The sequence below is a fragment of the Neoarius graeffei genome, chromosome 18, assembly GCF_027579695.1.
Source record: "Neoarius graeffei isolate fNeoGra1 chromosome 18, fNeoGra1.pri, whole genome shotgun sequence".
NCBI lineage: Eukaryota > Metazoa > Chordata > Actinopteri > Siluriformes > Ariidae > Neoarius > Neoarius graeffei.
Genome location: NC_083586.1, coordinates 58,093,692 through 58,118,002, shown reverse-complemented (window position 1 = coordinate 58,118,002; position 24,311 = coordinate 58,093,692). Strand labels below are relative to the sequence as shown.

The 24,311-nt window shown below is 44.1% G+C and overlaps 1 protein-coding gene across 1 annotated transcript in view; it reads left to right on the top strand.

Moving 5' to 3' along the window:
* The window catches only part of usp34 (ubiquitin specific peptidase 34), a 179,338-nt gene that overhangs the window by 130,648 nt on the left and 24,379 nt on the right, over positions 1-24,311 (top strand). Inside the window, 20 exon segments of the mRNA XM_060899081.1 lie at positions 272-422; positions 526-604; positions 2,425-2,478; positions 4,861-4,956; positions 5,076-5,140; positions 8,051-8,126; positions 8,328-8,375; positions 8,461-8,526; positions 11,595-11,675; positions 11,799-11,884; positions 12,324-12,492; positions 12,618-12,692; positions 14,318-14,469; positions 14,545-14,698; positions 14,861-14,905; positions 16,527-16,631; positions 18,897-19,044; positions 19,169-19,299; positions 19,567-19,740; positions 23,899-24,228. Of these exon segments, the coding sequence (XP_060755064.1) occupies positions 272-422; positions 526-604; positions 2,425-2,478; positions 4,861-4,956; positions 5,076-5,140; positions 8,051-8,126; positions 8,328-8,375; positions 8,461-8,526; positions 11,595-11,675; positions 11,799-11,884; positions 12,324-12,492; positions 12,618-12,692; positions 14,318-14,469; positions 14,545-14,698; positions 14,861-14,905; positions 16,527-16,631; positions 18,897-19,044; positions 19,169-19,299; positions 19,567-19,740; positions 23,899-24,228 (2,285 nt within the window).

Genomic DNA, 24,311 nt, shown 5'->3' with positions numbered 1-24,311 from the left:
TACAAAACAAAAATAATACACAAATCTTACAGAAAACACGGAAAAGAAATGTGTCGTCTTTATGCCTTTTGGTGATCAGTTCATCTTCTGCTCACTTAACTATTCACAGTAACAGACATTTTCAGTCAGGGTGCCCAAACTTTTGGATCCCCCCCCCCCCCCCCCCCCACACACACACACACGTCACATGACTAGCTAGAAAAGAAAATGCATATACCGGTATGTAGTCTAGAAATGACCGTAATGTAACATGTTCTTGTGTCCCCATCAGGTTTCCGTGACGACAGCGAAGGGAAGGAGGTGGAGAGTTACGAGTACGACCTCATTGGCGTGACGGTGCACACGGGCACAGCGGACGGCGGCCATTACTACAGCTTCATCCGGGACATCGTCAACCCCCACGCCTACCGCAACAATAAGTGGTGAGGAAGAGCGAGACGCATGCAGCGCGCTAACGTGGCTAATAGTGAACAGCTAGCGTTATTTCATTAGCGCAGTGATCGTACTAATCCTTTTTAATCTCAGGTACCTGTTTAACGACGCCGAAGTGAAGCCCTTCGATTCAGCCCAGCTGGCATCCGAGTGTTTCGGAGGAGAGATGACGGTATACGATCGCTGATGTTTTTCTCTCATAGATGCGCACCGGCCACTTTATTAGGAACATCCATCCATCTATCTGTCTGCTGTTTTATGTCGTTATCTAATCAGCCAATCAAGAGCTTCAGTTAAAGGAGAACTGAAGGCAAATTTTTTCTTATCAGAATTCTATTTATCTCATTTTATTAAATATCAGAATGCATGTTTGATCGCTGTTTTGTCGCTGCTAGAGCGAGTTATGAGTGTGTGAAATACGCTCTGTAATATATCAGTCCATATGTCAAAGCGACGGCCGTAAACGAGATTCGTTGAGACCTGTGCGAGACATTGTAGGACGGAAGTAAAACGTACAGCGGAAATCAAACCCTGTGTCCGAAATCGCTCACTCGTTCACTGCTCCCTACTCCCTATATAGGGAATTACTGTATAGAGGACTATACAGTGAGCTCATTGGTAAAACGAACAAACGCTTTCGGACACTACTCCGTCACGCTGGTATTTACGTCATTACTGTCGCACAATTAAAACGTGCCGGATCAGTCGGCTGGTGGGTTTTCGTTCAAAATAATAAATCCATGCGTGTGTTTCTGTGATAAATCCATATTATACTGAGCGCATTTCCCACATTAATCAATACAAAGTGCTTTCAGTTCTTTTAAATCAAGCCTGAATACTTTCTTTCTTCTTTGCTGCTGCCTTTTATTAAATCACATTTGAGACTTTTAATTTGATTTCTTTCAGCGCGACCGCAATGCATGATGGGATATATTGCTTTGGTTAGTGACCATCGTTGTACGCTGATTTTCGTGATGCATTGTGGGATACTTTGAGTGCACTATATAGGGTGTAAATAATCCTCACTAAGGTTTCGGACAGCACTACAAAATGGCGTCCTCGCTATATAGTGAGTAGGGAGCGATTTCAGACACGGGTTGTCAAAAGACGCGCGCGCCCTCTTTTGAATGCTGATGTAATCAAGCTGGAAGTTTTGTTTGTTTTGATAGCAATCAGGAAAGTTTGAAAAAAGTCGGCAGTAATCGTCATTCAAACTCTTTTTTTGTGCAATACTTCGTTTGGAAAACAGTTTTCAAAATGGCGGCGCTGACACTTGACGTTTCGAAGTCTCGCACAAGTCTCATGAAGATCGCGCGGATAAGCGACGCCTGCCGTGGACCAAACAAACTCAATTCAACACGGCTAAAAACCGAATAGGCCGATAAGTATAATATTTAATTGCCAATACGAGTCACGATATAAGGTTACTAAAACCGAAAACGTAAACGCGTTAATTAAGAAATAAAGCAAGTTTAAAAATTACTTCAGTTCTCCTTTAACGTTAACAATGTTTAAATATCAGAATGGGAAAAATTGTGATCTCACGGTGAAGTGTGACTGACTTTCACTGTGGTCTGGGTGTTGGTTTGAGCCACATGGACTGGTTTGAATATTTCAGAAACTGCTGAGGTTTCTCCTGGGGTTTTCTCACACGAGTCTCTGTGAATGGTGCGAAAAAAATAAAAAACATAGAGTGAGTGAGTGAGCGACAGTTCTGTCGGTGGAAACAAACGCCTTGTTGATAAGAGAGGATCAGAGGAAAATGGACAGATTCATGGTGCGAGCTTTTTTGCCAGGAAGGATATCGTAACTCGTATAATCACTCTTTACAACCGTGGTGAGCAGAAAAGCAACAGCAGACTGGGTTCCACGAACAGCCAAGAATGGGGATCTTTAGAATCAAGAACAAGTTCCTATTAAAGTGGCCAGTGAGTGTACGTGTTGATGTTTAACGTTGTTGAATGAGCTGTTTAACTTTTTTGCTCTTTCCAGACGAAGACGTACGACTCGGTGACAGACAAGTTCATGGACTTTTCTTTTGAAAAGGTGCGGATCTGTCTACGTCTCTTAATTTTTTTTTTTTTTATTTTTTTTTTTACCTGTTGTATTTTAAATACGGCATGAATTTGAAAGGATTGATTTCAGTCCTGACGATTTAATACACTGGAGTGCAAAAGTTTGTACACCTTCGGGTTAGCGTGTCAGGTTTCACAGCTTTTCCTTCATGGTTTCCAGCAACAAAAAGCGTAAACGCGTGTATGGATAAGATATGATATTTGCAGTGAAATAAAACTATCATTTATTTTTCTGAACATTAGAAATACTTAGTGTAACCGTTAGATCTTTTATATCCTCTGAGCACCTTCTGAATCGTCTAAGTTGTGATATTAGCATCATTTTCACCACAGTGCACCGAAAATCGAGTTTGTACCTGCTGTACCGGTTATCGATCCATGTAGCTGTATTTTCGGTTCGATTCGGGAACGTTTTTTATTTCAATTTTTACTGATTTTATAAACGCACTTGTACCGCGTAACCATTACACTTGCATTGTTAAATCGATCGGCTGGAATAGAGCACAGCTTCGCTTCTGTATAAAACGTGCAATTTGATTGGTTTGCGTCCTTGCTCTTGTCCAATCAGAGTAGCCGACACTTTACATGGCAACGCCGTTGCTGGGCACCAAAATGGCGGAAGCCAAGCTGAACGATCCTTCGTCTCATCTTAGATTGAAAGTTTGGCTATGTTTCGGGCACGAAGGACATCGCGACGTGCCGCACGTTATGTTGATGTGAAGTTTAAAGGAGGGTCAACTACAAACCTCGCACATCATTTAAAGCAAAAATGCAACATGGATGTACACTACTGTTCAAAAGTTTGGGGTCACCCAGACAATTTTGTGTTTTCCATGAAAAGTCACACTTTTATTTCCCACCATAAGTTGTAAAATGAATAGAAAATATAGTCGAGACATTTTTCTGGCCGTTTTGAGCATTTAATCGACCCCACAAATGTGATGCTCCAGAAACTCAATCTGCTCAAAGGAAGGTCAGTTTTATAGCTTCTCTAAAGAGCTCAACTGTTTTCAGCTGTGCTAACATGATTGTACAAGGGTTTTCTAATCATCCATTAGCCTTCTGAGGCAATGAGCAAACGCATTGTACCATTAGAACACTGGAGTGAGAGTTGCTGGAAATGGGCCTCTATACACCTATGGAGATATTGCACCAAAAACCACACATTTGCAGCTAGAATAGTCATTTACCACATTAGCAATGTATAGAGTGGATTTCTGATTAGTTTAAAGTGATCTTCATTGAAAAGAACAGTGCTTTTCTTTCAAAAATAAGAACATTTCAACGTGACCCCAAACTTTTGAACGGTAGTGTAAACGAAGTAAGTGCTGCTGAATTGAAAACGGAAAGCGTTACGAAAGTAGCGAAACCAGGTACGCTAGGGCGGTTAAAACGGACTGATGTGATTTCCTTTACCTGTTATCGGTTAGAGTTGAGTTTTCCATGTCGCTGAGTTCCGACGGTTATGAATATGCGTAAATATTAAATAACTCTCTTTGAAGAGGAAGGTGTTTGTGAGAGAGAGTGACTGATCCTCACTGTCCTGTGCTCAAGAATTCATCAGTTCAAGTTGCCAAAATATCCTTATTTAATATATTTTGTTTTAAGCCTTTTATTACACTTCCATATCCTGTTCCCTGGTCAGGATTTTGGAAAGTTTTCATCTTTCCAGACAAATTTCAATTGGATTTCATTAATTAAAGTTTAAGATCGGGTGGCACGGTGGTGTAGTGGTTAGCGCTGTCGCCTCACAGCAAGAAGGTCCTGGGTTCGAGCCCCGTGGCCGGCGAGGGCCTTTTTGTGTGGGTTTCCTCCGGGTGCTCCGGTTTCCCCCACAGTCCAAAGACATGCAGGTTAGGTTAACTGGTGACTCTAAATTGAGCGTAGGTGTGAATGTGAGTGTGAATGGTTGTCTGTGTCTATGTGTCAGCCCTGTGATGACCTGGCGACTTGTCCAGGGTGTACCCCGCCTTTCGCCCGTAGTCAGCTGGGATAGGCTCCAGCTTGCCTGCGACCCTGTAGAACAGGATAAAGTGGATGAGATGAAAGTTTAAGATCTGAGGTTTGTTTGTCCTTTATGTTTAGCTGCAGAATCGAATCGCAATGAATCGAATCAAAGGGTCTGAATCGATTCACGATTCGGTGCCTTCGTGAATCGTTGCAATCGTACAACGACTCGTTGGTGCATATTAAATATTTTCTGTAAAATGAAGCAATCTTTTGGTTGGGGGGGGGATGGGGACGCGTCTCATTTTTAGCCGGGTGCTTATTAAGGATAGTTTAAGTACATATCTCAGTTTGATTTTTTTTTTTTTCCGGCAATATCTGACACTTGAAAAACCTTTCCTTTCAGACGCACAGTGCCTACATGTTGTTCTATAAGCGTGTGGAACCGGAGGAGGAGAACGGCAAGGACTTCAGCTTCGATGTTTCTCCTGACCTTCTGGAGGTACACACACACACACACACCTAAACTCTGTCCAATACTTACCACTTGCTCACAAAACATTCAGAAGCTGTTTCATGCTTGCACTTTTTTTCTCTTTGCGTGTGTCTCTTTTGTCACAGTGGATCTGGCACGACAACATGCAGTTCCTCCAGGACAAGAACATTTTTGAGCACACCTACTTTGGGTAAGTCCTACATTAATGATAAGACCATCAGAATATACAGTAATATTAGGAACTAACACACAGGACGGAGACGAAACATGATGCGAAGCGAAGTTTAGGTCTTGAATCAAATGCGTTTTAAAAAAGTTTGGAGTTTAACTGTGGACGCTGAGCTCTGCAGGCGTTTATTTATCCTCTTTTATCCAGTGCCTTGTATACTCGCGTTGAAGATCAGAGGATTGGGTCGCATTTGACCAGAGTTACAGCCCTTGATTAACAAAATTATACTCTGACAATTTCATGTGTGTGTTTTCCTTCTGAAATCAACTCCTCTCACAATTTTTGGAGGAATTTCACAAAGCTTAGCAAAAGTCATTGTTATATGTCGGTAATGCGCACATTGTAATTTTGTTCAATTCGGTCGCATTTTCCCAGAGTTACAGCGCTTGATTGACAACTTTGTGCTTTCACAATTTCATCAAGGTGTGTTTTCCTTCTGAAATCAACTCCTCTCACAATTTTTGGGCGAATTTCTCGAAGCTTGGCAAAAGGCCTATGGAATCAATTTTGTGCCAAAATGTTCATACGATACTTTTGAAATATCAAACAAAAACGATAAATCAAAATACCAAAAAAAAAGTCAATTTTTTTTAGACTGGCAAACAAATTATTCGTGTAATCGTGCAAAATATCAGTCTATTACTCTTCAGAAACCTTTTATTTTTGTTCCGCGTCTTTCTCAGTTTTGTTTGGCGTAATTTATTTTGGTTGCGATTCCAGCTTTCTCGTTTGCGCTCCCTGACTTTTTGCTTGCAGTTTTGGCACAAACTTCACGTGTGGGCGGGTTGTCCAGGAATGCATTCCCATTGGCTAACTTGTATTTGACTGACAGCTACGCTCAGCCATTCCCTACTCGGATTCTGGCGGACTGTTTGACGAGTGACCGATCCATTGACGGTAAACAAGGATCGAGTGGACTTCAGTGGCGACTATGATATTGAATTAATTCAACAGAGTGTAAGTGCGGGACAAATGTGCTGTATGTGTTGCAGTAGTGCACATTATGCAGGTGTTTTGTGGCAAGTCAAATGTTAGCCTTAGCTCCACTACTCAATATAATAGCTGTCTTGCTAACGTTAAACACGCCTGCATAATGTGTACTACTGCAACACGTACAGCACATTTGTCCTGCACTTACACTTTGTTGAATTAATTCAATATCATAGTCGCCACTGAAGTCCACTCGATCCTTGTTTACCGTCAATGGATCGGTCACTCGGCAAACAGTCCGCCAGAATCCGAGTAGGGAATGGCCGCAACAGCCTCCGGGGGAATGGATACCCTACTTAAATCCTTAAATTGAGTCATTTAACTCATGTCTTGTGTGATCTGATCTCCAGTGGTGAAATAAACCGGTTGTGATATGAGTACAGTCTGTTATTTTAGAAGATAAATTTAATATATAATTTAATATATAGCCTAATAAAAAATAATATTTTATAACATAATATGACGACATATTACTGCAGTGGCGATCCTAGAGTGATTTACTCCCCAGGCGAAACCCCCTGCCAGCGCCCCCCCGCCCGTCTTGTTTTTTTTTTCGGGGGTTTTTTTTTGGGGACCTTTTTTTTTTGGGGGGGGACCGTTTTTTTTTTTCGCGCCTGCGCTCGTGCCGCCCCGCGTTGGGCTCTGTATTACCCAACAGAATGTTAACAGCTTTACATGGTCGTTTAAACATTTCTCGTCGTGTGTTGTACGTCGCGGACACGGCCCGTTATAAATTTGCTGTTACCAGAATGGCAATGATCAAGTCGTAATGTATTACTTAAGACTCTGTGTAATGTCATAGTAGTGTAGTACTATGGTAGTAAAGTCTTTTTGATGACTAGTGTTCCGCTGGCGGGATTGTGCATATTATGGGGCTACGACAAGTTAGGCACACACACACACTGATGACGTCACCTGCGCAACTTTGGTATTGGGCTTCCCCATCCAAAATGTTCACCCGCCCCCCCCGCCCGTCTTGTTTTTTTTTTTCGGGAGTTTTTTTTGGGGGACCTTTTTTTTTTTTTTTTGGGACCGTTTTTTTTCGCGCCCACGCTCGGACCGCCCCCAGGACCGCCCCTGTATTACTGTCTGTAACTGTTTGTCACTAAAGCGTTTTCTAAGATCATAATGTCTGATATTATTATTTTATTTTTTATTTTTTACACACACAATAAGCGCGTGTGCGTAAAGTTAAACTAAACCACCCCCCGCCTTTTTTTTTTTTTTTTGAGTCGCCGGACCCACCCACCTCCTGCGTTCCGGGACCTCCCACTTCACAAATTAAGCACTGCCTAAAATCATTACATAACTTATTTAAATAACTATAGGCCTATCATTAATAATAAAACACAGGTCAATCAAGTTTATCAAGCTGATGATTTCACTCCAAATCAGCAAATCCATTGAATTCCTCATCCTCGGTGTCGCTTCTGAACAACTCTGCCAACTCCAGCGGCAGACGAAGCGCCGTTTCCTCTTCTTCTGCATGGCTGTCGTCAGACTCGGCATCAGCTCCAGTTATTCCGCGGTGAAAAAAAAAAAACATATATACGTCGCACCGGAGTATAAGTCGCATGGCCAACCGAACCATGAAAAAAAGTGCCACTTATAGTCCGAAAAATACGGTAATTTCTTTTTGTTTTCAGCATCTAGTATCTAAAACCACACCCCTAAATTTTACAGCTCAATGAAACATATATTTTGGGCAAATTCTTACCGAGCAAACTTGTTAATGTAATTTAATCGCAGTGAAAGTCATTGGAGATCATGTCCGAATCGTTAGATCTCGTCCGGAGGCACACCAGCCAATCAGAAACGAGTATTTTCCACGACTCTGGTTGAAGTCCCTTCTCTCATATCTCCGTGTTTACTTGTGTGCAGGTTCATGTGGCAGTTGTGCAGCAGCATCCCCAGCACTTTACCCGACCCCAAAGCTGTCTCACTCATGACCGCCAAGGTAATAACGTCCTCAGGCGTCTCTCACACACTTTTCCTCCATCTCCGAAACGCTCTGTTAAGGTTAATGAACCAAATCGGGAGCGTTAAACACTGATCCTGGAGTCTAACACGCTTCATTTAAATAATTCCGTTCCTTAAATGTCATTTAATGAGATTCTTCTACTTAATTACGTTTGTCGTGTTCTTCTGTCCATCACAGCTCAGCACGTCGTTCGTCCTGGAGACGTTCATTCACTCAAAGGAAAAGGTGAATAATTCGAGTTGTCTTTCTTTTCTTTCCTAGCTTCATTTCCTGTCTTGAATTGCGTGTAATGTTTTCGTTTCGTCCCCAGCCCACGATGCTGCAGTGGATTGAGCTTCTTACTAAACAGTTTAATAACAGCCAGGCAGCATGTGAGGTACAAACTCTTACTTTTTATTACTTATGTTGGTTTTTTTTTCCCCCTCAAATAACGTAGCTGTTTAAATTAATGAGGCACCTCAGGCCAATTTTCTACCGTCTATCGTCGCATGGTAATGGAGGAAATTATGATTCTTTTTAAGTTCGTTCATGTAGAAAAATATCATTTTATTAATCGCAGCAAGACTTAAAAATATTTAACAGGTAAACACTAAATAAATGGATAAGGTACAACCCCGATTCCAAAAACGTTGGGACAAAGTACAAATTGTAAATAAAAACGGAATGCAATAATTTACAAATCTCAAAAACTGATATTGTATTCACAATAGAACATAGACAACATATCAAATGTCGAAAGTGAGACATTTTGAAATTTCATGCCAAATATTGGCTCATTTGAAATTTCATGACAGCAACACATCTCAAAAAAGTTGGGACAGGGGCAATAAGAGGCTGGAAAAGTTAAAGGTACAAAAAAGGAACAGCTGGAGGACCAAATTGCAACTCATTAGGTCAATTGGCAATAGATCATTAACATGACTGGGTATAAAAAGAGCATCTTGGAGTGGCAGCGGCTCTCAGAAGTAAAGATGGGAAGAGGATCACCAATCCCCCTAATTCTGCGCCGACAAATAGTGGAGCAATATCAGAAAGGAGTTCGACAGTGTAAAATTGCAAAGAGTTTGAACATATCATCATCTACAGTGCATAATATCATCAAAAGATTCAGAGAATCTGGAAGAATCTCTGTGCGTAAGGGTCAAGGCCGGAAAACCATACTGGGTGCCCGTGATCTTCGGGCCCTTAGACGGCACTGCATCACATACAGGCATGCTCCTGTATTGGAAATCACAAAATGGGCTCAGGAATATTTCCAGAGAACATTATCTGTGAACACAATTCACCGTGCCATCCGCCGTTGCCAGCTAAAACTCTATAGTTCAAAGAAGAAGCCGTATTTAAACATGATCCAGAAGCGCAGACGTCTTCTCTGGGCCAAGGCTCATTTAAAATGGACTGTGGCAAAGTGGAAAACTGTTCTGTGGTCAGACGAATCAAAATTTGAAGTTCTTTATGGAAATCAGGGACGCCGTGTCATTCGGACTAAAGAGGAGAAGGACGACCCGAGTTGTTATCAGCGCTCAGTTCAGAAGCCTGCATCTCTGATGGTATGGGGTTGCATTAGTGCGTGTGGCATGGGCAGCTTACACATCTGGAAAGACACCATCAATGCTGAAAGGTATATCCAGGTTCTAGAGCAACATATGCTCCCATCCAGACGACGTCTCTTTCAGGGAAGACCTTGCATTTTCCAACATGACAATGCCAAACCACATACTGCATCAATTACAGCATCATGGCTGCGTAGAAGAAGGGTCCGGGTACTGAACTGGCCAGCCTGCAGTCCAGATCTTTCACCCATAGAAAACATTTGGCGCATCATAAAACGGAAGATACGACAAAAAAGACCTAAGACAGTTGAGCAACTAGAATCCTACATTAGACAAGAATGGGTTAACATTCCTATCCCTAAACTTGAGCAACTTGTCTCCTCAGTCCCCAGACGTTTACAGACTGTTGTAAAGAGAAAAGGGGATGTCTTACAGTGGGAAACATGGCCTTGTCCCAACTTTTTTGAGATGTGGTGTTGTCATGAAATTTAAAATCACCTAATTTTTCTCTTTAAATGATGCATTTTCTCAGTTTAAACATTTGATATGTCATCTATGTTCTATTCTGAATAAAATATGGAATTTTGAAACTTCCACATCACTGCATTCCGTTTTTATTTACAATTTGTACTTTGTCCCAACTTTTTTGGAATTGGGGTTGTAGATGGGTAGGTGAATGGATGATAGGAATATCAGATGATGCGCAAGAACAGTAGACGTAATCGGCTAACCTTAGCTAATAATTAATCACAAGTAATTGTTTTTATTCATCTCGAGAAAGTCGATTAACAGTGATTCCACGAAATCGAGTCGTACATGAGCTGATCAAAAGTCCCACGCCATGCGGCACCAGTCTCTGTAGCCCTCGGCCTCTCACCTATTACATAACTAGGGTTACAGTGGGGGGCGGGTCCTCTGGTAACCGCGAGAGTTTGACTCCCCACTCACATCTGTATTGCAGCTTGCCTTGCCAGATGGCAGTAGGTACCTTTTTTTTTTTTTTTAATGACGGTCTTTGGTATGACCCGACCGTGAGTAGAACTCATGATCTCCCGATCGAGAGGCGGACACGCTAACCACTAGACCAACTCGCCGGTTGCATGAGCTGATAATCGGCTGTAATCCGTGTACGATGAGATTGAGTGGAATAACTGTTTTATTCAATCCACGTTCACTGGATTTTGAGAAACAGAGCATTTTTATTGTTATTTTTTGCAAATTCGATAAATAATAAAAACTTGATACAAAACGTCCGATAAGTTCATTTCCGCTTAGAATGTAAACAAACTGGCGAAATGACAGGAGCAATTTGTGAAAAATACGATGATGATAATAATAGTTCTTGGAAAAAAAATACATTCTTACCATCAAATACTTTTATTCCTTTTTTTTTTTGCGTGTGTGTAATTTTTGGGTTTTGTTTTTTTCTTCGAGTCGAGTTTTTATTTCGTCCTTGGTTGGTTCACCAACACACTCCACCATTTTCTTCTTCTTCGTTTTTTTTTTTTTTTGCCTGATTGGCAAACCAACTTAAAGGTGCGTTACTGCCACCAACTGGACTGGAGTGTGGAACAGGAGATTTCGGGGGTGGGGGAAAAAGCTATATTCTTTTAGCTATTTGTTTCTTTTAAATCCTTGATGATAAAGTGATATCTGACTTGATGCGCTCCGCCATTTTGTTTTTCTCTACTCATGGTATATAAGCCGATATCCTAGTAGTAGAGTAGCCAATCGGAGCACGCGATTGCTCATATCCAGTGAACGTGGATCGAATAAATAAGATTATTCCAGTGTAATATTTCTTTCTTGTCCTTTATGAGAACTCCAGTCCTTGTTATCATGTCGGAGGCCGTTTGGTTTCCGGTTGCTTTAATCGTATCCTGTGCCGCAGTGGTTTTTGGATCGAATGGCTGATGACAACTGGTGGCCGATGCAGATTTTAATCAAGTGCCCAAACCAGATCGTACGACAGGTGAGTGGATTTAAACATCATTCAGCTTGACCAGTCAAATAAGGGATCACTGTTACGCCTCAAACATGGCCATGTTTCAGAAATCTTCACCACACGCTAATTCCTGTGGCGTTTGGATTGCAGATGTTCCAGAGGTTGTGTATTCATGTGATTCAAAGACTGAGACCAGTGCATGCCCATCTGTACCTACAGCCAGGAATGGAGGACGGGTAAGAGTGTGCTTGGGCGGGGTAACAGGAGGATGGGCATAGTCTCTCTCTCTCCCCTGTCAATCACAGTGACGTCCAATTTTGTGTATCTGTGAGCTTGTGTATGCGCAAGACGGCGGATAGCGCTTTGTGAGCATGAGCAAAAGTTTTAAAATGTGGTTTGGCTGGGATCACGTGATCGCCTTCACCCGCCCTGGTTGGTAGCTGTTGTATGACTGGGGGGCGGGAATTAGGAGGTGACCATGTTAAGGAGAAAAATATGTGTGTCTGTGGGGGGGGGAGATAACATGGCTTATTTGAGAATTTTAGACAAGCAATATTAACAAGATGAAAAACTAAACTAGACGGATAATTAATTCCTCCTGAGATGCAGCGTTGGTGGATGTAGTAAAGTACGGTGCTGTCGAGTTGGTCAGGTTTTAAGTGGCTGTTCCGACAGGTCTGACGACATGGACGCCCCCGTGGAGGACATCGGCAGCCGCTCGTGTGTGACGCGCTTCGTCAAAACGCTGTTGTCCATCATGGAGCATGGGGTGAAGCCTCACAGCAAGCACCTGACGGAGTACTTCGCCTTCCTCTACGAGTTCGCCAAGATGGGAGAGGAAGAGGTGACTCCATCAAGCAAACTCTCTCAATACCGTCTTTCTGTTCAGCTTTTTAGTTTCTACACTGAAGCTTCTAGTGCTGCCGCCATTTTGTTCACTGTTTACGTGACTGGTTTATTTGTTTACAGAGCCAGTTCCTGCTGTCCCTGCAGGCCATCTCGATCATGGTGCACTTCTACATGGGTACTAAAGGTCCTGAGAACGTGAGTACTACTAATGCTCAAGGCTTCTGAGCTTTTTGAACTCAATTACTGCCCAAGTTGAAGATGTTCCATTCTTTTTCTTTAAAAATAAAATACCCTGGAAAGTCAGTGGAATTCCTGGATTTTTTTTTTTCCATTGCTGTCGAGTCCTTTGTTTACCCCTTTGTCCACTGATACCCCTTTTCCACCAAATCAGTTCCAGGGCTGGTTCGGTGCCAGTGCTGGTACTGGTTCACACCTCGTTCAACTTGCGAGCCAGCTGAGAACCAGTTTGCTTTTCCATAGCTCGTGGTGCTAAGGGGAGCCACGTCATTACGTCGCTGTATACGTCAGTTACGGTTTGCATAAACCTTGGCGCGAATATCGAAGCAGCAACAACACGGAGAAGAAGAAGCAACAACAACAATAATAATGGATGACTTCGCGTTTGTACAGCTGCTGCTTCTCAGCACTTAAAAATGGCGACCTTTCGCGGTCTTGCGATTGTTGTTGATCTTAACAACTCCGCCGCCGCCCCCCTGCGCGCTGACGTAAGCAGTTCTTTCCTCTGGCCCAGCAGAGAGTTGGTGCTAGCCTGGAATCGTTTTTTCTGGCCCCAGAGCCAGTTCTTTGTCAGTGGAAACAGAAAACCCGGTTCCAAACTAAGCACTGGCCCCGAACCAGCCCTGGAACTGCTTTGGTGGAAAAGGGGCATGAGGCAGTTCGAGGGCTGGTTCGGAGCCGGGGGCCTAATCTCAAACCCAGTGATGTATTAAATTTTTTTTTGTTTAGCTTAGTGCTGGAAAAGTGGAGACGCATACAAGAAGTGATGTAATGACATGGCTCTTTAGCCCACGGAGAAGCAAACTGGTTCTTTGAAGGTTTGAAGTTGAACCAACTCCAAACCAGAACTAGCACCAGAACAGATCTTGCGTGTGCGCACTTTTTTTTTTAAAGGAATTCAGTTACTTTCGATACATTTCCACTTCAAGAACCCAAGAAATTTCATCATGTCTGCAGGACCTTGACGCACTTCCAGAACTTTTTCAGTAAATCTACAAGTGCAAGTCCTTTTGCAGCAGCCTTTTCTGATACCAAGGAACCTTTCCAGGAACCCTGGAACTTTAAAGTTCAACCCACCTTCGTATTTGCTGTGTGCTTTGCGTAACAGAAAAAACGCAAACCATGAACCATGTTGCTTCCTCAAATGGTTCCTGAACCCCCAGTGGAAAAACGGAGCTCAAAGATTTTTCTTGTCCATAATCAATGGGCCTCTCATAACCTGAACCTTGAAATGAAATTTCGGGAAGATTTCAGACAACGTTTGAGATGGTTCGGGCATATCCAAAGAAAAGATGAGAGTGGTGTGGTACGGAGAGCAGCAGAAGCTGTGATTGATGGAAGACGCCCCCGAGGAAGGCCTCTGAAAACATGGAAGAAGTGTATAGAGGAAGATCTGAGGGAACTTGACCTCGAAGAAGAGATGATCTATAACAGACTGAGATGGAGAACGCTCATAGCTCGTCCAAGCCCATGAAATATGGGATGTTAAAGGAAAAAAAATATATAAGAATAAGATGATTTCGTGAAGATCTTGTATGCATGATGAAATATTAAACTGTGCGTGTGGGCGTTTTCTTCACCAGCCTCAGGTGGAGGTGCTGTCGGAGGAAGAAGGAGAGGAAGAGGACGAGGAGGAAGACATCTTGTCTCTAGCGGAGGAGAAGTACCGCCCAGCCGCTCTGGAGAAAATGATTGCCCTCATCGCCCTGCTAGTGGAGCAGTCTCGCTCGGAGAGGTGTGTGTGTGTCTGTCTGTCTCTCTTTCACTAATGCACTACAGTCCGATCTGATTCTTCTGCTCGTCTCTACAGACACTTGACTCTGTCTCAGAGCGACATGGCGGCTCTGACCGGAGGGAAAGGGTTCCCCTTCCTGTTCCAGCACATTCGAGACAGCATCAACATCCGGCAGACCTGCAACCTCATCTTCAGCCTATGCAGATACAACAACAGGCTCGCCGAGCATGTACGTCACCCCACACACACACTCCTGCAGGCTTCTCCTCAATCTCCCTTGAACATGGGTAGAAATAACAAAAAGGACACACATCCTGAATAGTCCTCCTCTTATTCATATCTATTTTTATATTTACTGTCTATACTTCGACTTTTCTTCTTTTCTCTCCAGATCGTCTCCATGCTCTTCACGTCCATAGCCAAGCTCACACCTGAGGTAGGTCTCCACCCCAACCTATAACTCCTTCTCCGTCTGTGTTTCACTCGTTACTTTACCTTTTCCGCTGTTCTGGTGCTCCAGCGGGGAACCTGTTTAAGAATCATTCCATAATCAGATGCAGGAGGTTAAAGGTTTGAACGTCTCGATCTCCCAGAGGAAACCCACAAGCTCACTGTACTGGAAGCAAGTGGTCCCGGGGTGCCAATACTTTTAGCCTTCGTGAGGTTTGAACGCAGATGGCGTTAAAATCAGCGTTCTGTCGGCGATGTTGTCGTCGCTACAGTGTAGTGAATAGGAAGTTATTTAGGAGTTGTACACTTGAAATGACATCGTGGTTGTTGTCATGGCGATGTAACGAGCCCTGAAGATTACTTGATTTGAAACCAGCAGCTCTTCGATGCGGGAATGAAATATTTTGTGATGAAAGGTGCAGAATCGATTGTGTGATAGGAAACCCCAGCACCTCGTTAGTGGAAAAAAGGACCCTATAGAGATCTTGCAGTCACGTGACCGGAAAGTACACAACCGCCATCGTGTTGGTCAAAAACACCGCTGAATACTGCTGCACTCGTGTACAGAATGGATCAATTTCAACCGACGGACTACACGGCTCATTTTTCTAATGAACAGATAACTAGATATATGTCTAAAATAAACGATCTACAGATTTGTGACCCTTATGGCTTTCCGGACGGAGTTTTCACGACCGGATTTTGAACTGCCAGCGGAATACCCGGACGTGTATAATTACCTCATTAACTTTCCCTCGCTGTTCAGTGGTGAAGCACTGCGTGCCTATAAATCTCTGGACAGTTATCTTTACAGAAATTCAGGATTTGTCAGCGACTCAGATGTGGCATCTTGTAAACAAGAAAATGATCCTCACTGGATGGGTAAGTCACTTAAGTATTGAGTATAGCACTGACCAGCCGATTATAGAAGAGAATAAGGTAATTCCAGCTGTAATTCCAAATCGTCCGTCTTATTTACATGGATCTGCCGTTGGAGAGGTAGAGGCTTGGCAGTGGAGATTTGAGTGGCTGTTTTCTGAGCTTAGTCAACAGGCCGGCTCTGCAGCCTCGCTTTTGCTTCGGCTCCCGGCGCCGCCTCCTTCGCTTTGCTTCCGATAACAATCCACGGAGACCCCGCTGGTCTCGCAATCTGGTCTCGTCCGGAATGGTTTTTTTTTTCTCGTCCGGAATGTTGTGCATGCGATGGAAATCGCTACAAACCGTCATTTTCTGCTGGAAACCAATGTCCAGTAAGTCCATACGGTTGTAGTGGATATTGAAGTCCGGTACAGACGAACAACACGCAAAAATACACACACAAAACGTAAACGTGCACAGGTAGGGAGAGCTTGTAGCCGCAGCCGTTGTAGTAGAATTGTATATAGTAGGGTTTTCCAGAAGAAAAGGTAGAAGGCGGAATATGGCGTTTGACCGACACGATGGCGTCTGTCACAATCTGGATCGGCTGTGACGTCACATGCAAGATCTCTATTGGGGGGAAAACCCATTTCTGATTTTCTGATTTACTTTACAAATAAATTGAGGGTTATTTTTCGTTCTTTTCTTTATTTTTCTTACGTTCTCATTTCTGTGTGTGTGTGTTTTAGGCGGCGAACCCTTTCTTCAAGCTCCTGACCATGCTGATGGAGTTTGCCGCTGGCCCACCCGGCATGCCCTCCTTCGCCTCCTACATACTGCAGAGGATCTGGGAGGTAAACGACAGAGCAGTGATTCTCTCTGACGTCTCACCTGCGCTCGTTAGCTACAGTAGCTTCTGCTCAGCGGTTGTGTTTTACAGTTGCCTAGCGACAGCGTTTTCATTACTTGCCTCGAAAGTACCCGAAATATTTGGAATGTTCATAAAGTGAGGGATCAGCACCACGCTGGTGTTTGACGGTTTTCAAAAAGGCTACTCAGAGACGGCAGTAAACAAATAAACATTATTTCCGTTTATGTTGTACCTTTCATACATTTTGAAATGGAGCTTCGTAAAAAGACAAAAGTGAGTGAAAAATAAAACGGGAAGATAAAAATAATGAAGTGAATCCGAGCAGAGGCTGAAAATAATATGTAATTGAGCAGTAATAGAAGAAAAAAGTAAAATCTTTAAAAATGGTATAAAAGTGAAATAATGAGAGCTTCACGTTCTTGTTGATTTTATTGGACAACCGATTTATCAAATAGGCCCTAAACCTGGATATGTCTCTCACCATCTCTCCCTTGCGGTCTCCTCTCTCTCTCTTGCTGTCTGTCTCTCCCTCTTGCTGTCTCACTGTCTCTTTCGCTACATGTCTCTCTCATGGTGTCTCACTCTTGTGCCCCCCCCACTATGTCTGTCTGTCTGTCTGTCTGTCTGTCTGTCTGTCTGTCTCTCTCGATGTCTGGCTGTGTCTGTCTCTCTCTTGTTGTCTGTCTCTCTCTTGATGTCTGGCTGTGTGTGTCTGTGTCTCTCATTGTCTGTCTGTCTCTCTTGCTATCTATCTCTCCATCTTGCTGTCTGTTTCTCTCGCGGTGTCTCACGTTTGCTGTCTGTCTCGCTCTCTTGCTGTCTCGGTCTTGCTTTCTGGCTGTCTCTTTCTTGCTATCTGTGTGTCTCTCTCTCTTGTTGTCTGTCTTTCTCTTGATGTCTGTCTCTCTCTCTCTCCCTCCCTCTTGCTGTCTGTCTGTCTTTCTCTTGATGTCTGGCTGTGTCTCTCTCTCACCATGTGTCTCTCCCTCTTGCTGTCTCACTGTCTCTTTCGCTATACGTCTCTCACGTGGTGTCTCACTCTTGTGCTCCCCCCCCCCCGCTATCTCTGTCTGTTTGTCTCTCTCGATGTCTGGCTGTGTCTCTCTCTTTCTCGTTGTCTCTCTCTCTCTCTTGATGTCTGGCTGTGTGTGTCTGTGTCTCTCGCTCTGTCTGTCTGTCTCTCTTGCTATCTGTCTCTCCCTCTTGCTGTCTGTCTCTCTCGCGGTGTCTCACTTTTGCTGTCTGTCTCGCTCTCTTGCTGTTTCCCTCTCCCTCTTGCTGTCTGGCTGCCTCTCTCTCTCTTGTTGTCTGTTTGTCTTTCTCTTGATGTCTGGCTGTGTCTCTCTCTCGCCATGTGTCTCTCCCGCTTTCTCTCTCGCTGTCTCTCTTTCGCTGTCTGTCTGTCTCTCTCTCTCGCTGTCTCTCTCTCACTATCTGCCTGTCTCTCTCTTGCTGTCTGTCTCTCTCTTACTGTCTCTCTCACTATCTGTCTGTCTCTCTCTTGCTGTCTGTCTCTCTCTCTCTCTCTCTCTCTCTCTCTCTCTCTCTCGATGTCTGTCTCTCTCTCGCTGTCTGTCTCTCTCTCTATCTGTCTGTCTCTCTCTTGCTGTCTGTCTCTCTTACTATCTCTCTCTCGCTGTCTGTCTCTCTCTCTCTATCTGTCTGTCTCTCTCTTGCTGTCTCTCTCTCACTGTCTGTCTCTCTCTTACTATCTCTCTCTCTCGCTGTCTGTCTGTCTCTCTCTCTCGATGTCTGTCTCTCTCTCTCGCTGTCTGTCTCTCTCTCTATCTGTCTGTCTCTCTCTTGCTGTCTGTCTCTCTCTTACTATCTTCTCTTGCTGTCTGTCTGTCTCTCTCTCGATGTCTGTCTCTCTCTCTCTCGCTGTCTGTCTCTGTCTCTCTCTTGCTGTCTGTCTCTCTCTTACTATCTCTCTCTCTCGCTGTCTGTCTGTCTCTCTCTCTATCTGTCTGTCTCTCTCTTGCTGTCTCTCTCACAATCTCTCTCTTACTATCTCTCCCTCTCTCGCTGTCTGTCTGTCTCTCTCGATGTCTGTCTCTCTCGCTGTCTGTCTCTCTCGATGTCTGTCTCTCTCGCTGTCTCTCTCTCTATCTGTCTGTCTCTCTCTTGCTGTCTGTCTCTCTCTTACTATCTCTCTCTATCTGTCTGTCTCTCTCTTGCTGTCTGTCTCTCTCTTACTATCTCTCTCTCTTGCTGTCTGTCTGTCTGTCTCTCTCTCTCTGTGCTACAGGTGATTGAGTATAACCCGTCTCAGTGTTTGGACTGGCTCGCTGTTCAGACGCCCCGTAATAAACTGGCTCACAGTTGGGTGCTGCAGAACATGGAGAACTGGGTGGAGCGATTCCTGCTGGCGCACAATTACCCTCGCGTCCGAACCTGTAAACACACATACATTTTCTATATAATGCGCACGCACCTAATCTGCCTTCCTGCACACATTATTTATTATCCACATGTCTGCTGATGTAAACACGTACTGCATCTGTGCGCGTGTCTCCTCAGCGGCGGCGTACCTGCTCGTCTCACTCATCCCCAGTAACTCGTTCCGTCAGATGTTCCGCTCCACGCGTTCCCTCCACATCCCCACGCGGGATCTCCCCCTGAGTCCCGACACCACCATCGTCCTGCACCAGGTGAGCTCTCGCTCCCTCACCTCTAACACTCTCTCACACTAGCGGTGAAGCGAGGGATTAGAAATGCAGCCTAGCGTATAGAATATTTACATTTCCTACACATTATTTATGACTTGACTCTGTGTGTGATTTGATTTAATTTTTGTCTCAGATCCAGATTTAGTCTAAAGCTACCAGAAAACATTTCAAACCCCTTTCAGCTTGAGCGAGTGGTTCTTTGTGAGCTCTGGGGACTGGAGCGTGTTGTGGTTTCCTCCTTTCCCGCAGGTCTATAACCTCCTGTTGGGTCTGCTGGGCCGGGCCAAGCTCTACGTGGACGTGGCGGTGCACGGCACAACCAAGCTGGTGCAGTACTTCAGCTTCATGACCTACTGCCTCATCTCCAAGACGGAGAAGCTCATGTTCTCCAGCTTCTTCATGGACCTGTGGAACCTCTTTCAGGTGAGGAGGACAAAAACAAAACCGAGATCACAACCAGCTTTTAGCCCAGGAGTAATAGGGTTATACCCGGAACAAATTAGTAACAAGCTGAAAATTTCAGAATACCGTTAGGAATAACATACTAAAAGTCCCCGGAAATCCCCCTTGTGCTCTCTGAGAAATTCAAGATGGCGTCCAAAATGGCCGCCAAATGGAGATCTGCCCATATCTCAGGCCCAAAACAAAATATTAATGCAATTAAAAGGTCAGAATATATGTTTTGTAGGGTAGAAGAGTAAATTCCAACATGTGTGTATTAATTACATTGTGTATTAACATTATATAATAACAATGTACACATTATTATAACAGTATATTTGTGTATAGTGTGGATCCATTGGTTACTCGTTCAGTCCGTATCATCCTCTGTTCACAAAACAACAAACACAATTACTAGGGGTTGGAGCACTTATTTTCATTAATATTAATTAAAGTAAATTGGTGGTGTAAAATGAAAAATGGCATGTTAAAAGGTCATGCTGAGTTTAGTCATTTTTTGTCCGAACACACTGGCGGTGCTAGTAGTAAAGACTGGCGCTAGAAACTCAAAGATGAATTTTTTTCCACCCTCAAACAAGCTTGAATAAATTCCCTTCATACTTCAGTGGTTCAGCTCTATACCCTTCATAGGGTGCTCGAGGGTTCATGGGAGTTTGCCCAACCAGTCCGCATGTGCTTTGTGGATCTGGAGAAGGCATTCGACCGTGTCCCCCGTGGTATTCTGTGGGGGGTGCTTCGGGAGTATGGGGTTCGGGGCTCTTTGCTAAGGGCTGTCCGGTCCCTGTACGAACGGAGCAGGAGTCTGGTTCGCATTGCCGGCAGTAAGTCAGACCTGTTCCCAGTGCATGTTGGACTCCGGCAGGGCTGCCCTTTGTCACCGGTTCTGTTCATAATTTTTATGGACAGAATTTCTAGGCGCAGTCAGGGGCCGGAAGGAATCCTGTTTGGGAACCACAGGATTTCATCTCTGCTTTTTGCGGATGATGTTGTCCTGTTGGCTTCTTCAAACCAGGACCTTCAGCATGCACTGGGGCGGTTTGCAGTCGAGTGTGAAGCGGCTGGGATGAGAATCAGCACCTCCAAGTCCGAGGCCATGGTTCTCGACCGGAAAAGGGTGGCTTGCCCTCTCCAGGTTGGTGGAGAAGTCCTGCCTCAAGTGGAGGAGTTTAAGTATCTCGGGATCTTGTTCACGAGTGAGGGAAGGATGGAGCGTGAGATCGACAGGCGGATCGGTGCAGCCTCCGCAGTGATGCGGTCGCTTTACCGGTCCGTCGTGGTGAAGAAGGAGCTGAGCCAAAAGGCGAAGCTCTCAATTTACCGGTCGATCTACGTTCCGACTCTCACCTATGGTCATGAGCTTTGGGTAATGACAGAAAGAACAAGATCGCGGATACAAGCGGCTGAAATGAGTTTCCTTCGCAGGGTGGCTGGGCGCTCCCTTAGAGATAGGGTGAGAAGCACAGTCACTCGGGAGGAGCTCGGAGTAGAGCCGTTGCTCCTCCACATCGAGAGGAATCAGCTGAGGTGGCTTGGGCATCTTTTTCGGATGCCTCCTGGACGCCTCCCTGGGGAGGTGTTCCAGGCATGTCCCCCCGGGAGGAGGCCCCGGGGAAGACCCAGGACAAGCTGGAGGGACTATGTCTCTCGGCTGGCCTGGGAACGCCTCGGTGTTCTTCCCGAGGAGCTGGCCGAGGTGTCTGGGGAAAGGGAAGTTTGGGCTTCCATGCTTAGACTGCTGCCTCCGCGACCCAGTCCCGGATAAGCAGAAGACGACGAGACGAGACAGTGGTTCTCAAACTTTTTTCACCAAGTACCACCTCAGAAAATACTTGGCTCTCCAAGTACCACCATAATGACCAACATTAAAATACAGTAGCGTAGTAGGCCTAAGTATTCATTAAAACAAGGCGGAGGTTTTATTTAACGAGTATATTTAATATTGTTGGCCACTGTAACATTACACACAGTACTTTGAACAGTAACACTGTGTTTAAATATAGGAAAAAACACTACTTAAATAATGAATCAAATAAATTGGCCAAATCTGCAACATCTGTATTCTCATCAAGCTGTATGGTAAAATATCTACTGTTCTTAATGCGCTCAATCATTGTCTTTTTAACATCGTCAGCCATGTCGTTTATTCTCCTTGACACGGTGTCATTTGAAAGCGGCACCAAGTTTAACTCTCTGGCAGCTTTCTCTCCACACATGATACGTGTCATCTCTTTGGCTAATGGCAATCACAGCAGTTCCCCGATTGTGTGCGGCTTACCGGCTCTGGCGATCAGGAGGCTGGCACGATATGAAGCTCCCTGTGCTTTGGCTACGGGTGTACCATAGGACAGAATGGTGGACTTGGACTGCTTCAGTTCATCACGTTTTCATAAAAAAAAAATCCATTGGTTTGTCCTTTAGTGCTGTGTGTTTGGTTGTAAGATGCCGTTTGAGATGCGATGGTTTCATGGACTCATTGCTCAGAATGTCCCCGCATACAACACACTGCGGCCTGGGCAGCTCCTCTGTCCCGCTCCAAATGAATCCCAGTTTTATGTATTTTTCGTCATACTTCCTCCTCACTGGTTTCTGCCGTTTGCTAGCAGTTCTGGGGCTGGTTTTGCCACTGTCGTTAGCATCCGCGCTCGGCTCACACACGTCCTCTTCAGTTCTCCCTCTCTCCTGATCCACGCTCCCATTCGCGGATTTAAGCCACGACAGTAATTTTGTCGTACTCGTCATAATTAGCAAAGCCACCTCCACCTTTTCCCATCACAGCCTAGTCTACCAATGGCGGATAACCGTCTGTCAGCGGAACCTACGTATGGCTACCCAGAAGCACTTGCAAACTTTTTAAAATTATTAACTTAATTTGTATCTCCTTTCATTTTCTTGTCATCGGTTGATAAGATATTTTCATCCATTCGGATATTATTTCACGTTTTATTTTATTTTATTAATTTTATTTATATTTAATTAATTGATTCTTTGGCGTACCACTAGAATGCGTACCACCACAGTTTGAGAATCACTGCCCTACTTCATTGATGGTACAACAAAGGTCCAAGCATTACACCTGAGGCACTGAGAAGTGTTTAAGTCTACTCATTGTTTAGAAGCAAGAGCTTTTATTGAGGCAGACCTTTTTGTCATGAAAGTCGCCGGAATGTTGAAGAAGTGAACTGAAACAACTTGCCATTGTAGTTTTAGAACATGGAGTTCTCAAATTTAATTTCCCTTTAATATTTTATCAAAGCTTAAAGATGCACTAAATATTAAGGAAATTGATGTCTAATTGTTGTCTTACATTATGTTCATGTATGTAGGTAGCCTACTAAGCTAATCTGTCAATCATGTCAACCATCAAATTCCATGTAATTTCCATATTAATGACCTTGTAATCTTGGTTAATTTTAATTTTAACAGTGTGACAATGGTGAATTTGCATTGCTTGTATGAGAGAACCTATAATTTAACATTTTAATTGCATTTATATTATGTTTTATCCCTGAGATATTGAAAAATCTCCAATCGGTGGCCATTTTGGACGCCATCTTGAATTTCTCAGAGAGCACAAGGTGGATTCCCGGGGACTTTTAGTATGTTATTCCTAAGGGTATTCTGAACATATTCTGAAAAATTCAGCTTGTTACTAATTTGTTCCGGGTTGGACTCAATTTTGAGCTAATGCTCTTGGGCTATTTGGTTTTATATTAAAAATAAAATCGGTGAAGCTGTAAATTACTGAATGTTTTGTTAGTTAATGCTTTTTTTTTTAATTTCTAAAACTAGGTTCTTAAGAGTTTGGAAACAAGTTTACAGCTCTTTTTTTTCCCCCTCATTAAATATTCAAGAATTTATGAATAAACATGGTGATGCAAATTAGTCTGTGTTCTGCCTGATGTTTTATCAGTAAACAGGCTCGAGTCTTGATTCTCATTGATTTTATTTCAGCCAAACCTGATGAAAAAATATCGTTGCCATGACAGCTATGGGTCCCCTCCCCCAGTACTAATATAGCTAGCTAGCTAGATGTTCGCAATGTTGCATATTTTGCTTGCGTAATGTGCTATATTAAGACCAGTCTTGCGAAAACGTTCAGCATCTCCATCCTTCTCTCAGCCCAAACTCTCCGAGCCGGCTATCGCCACCAACCACAACAAACAGGCCCTGCTGTCGTTCTGGTACAACGTGTGTGTGGACTGCAGCGAGAACGTGCGCCTGATTGTGCAGAACCCCGTGGTGACCAAGAACATCGCCTTTAACTACATCCTGGCTGATCACGACGATCAGGAGGTGGTGCTGTTTAACCGTGCCATGCTGCCTGCTTACTACGGCATCCTGCGCCTGTGCTGCGAGCAGTCGGCCTCCTTCACACGCCTGCTCGCATCGCACCAGAACATCCAGTGGGCCTTCAAGAACCTCACACCGCACGCCAGCCAGTACCCTGGGGTATGTACACACAAACACACACCATTCTTGCCCCCGTTTGAGGTGCCTTCGCTCTTATTTATCTGTTTGTCAAGTGCGAAATC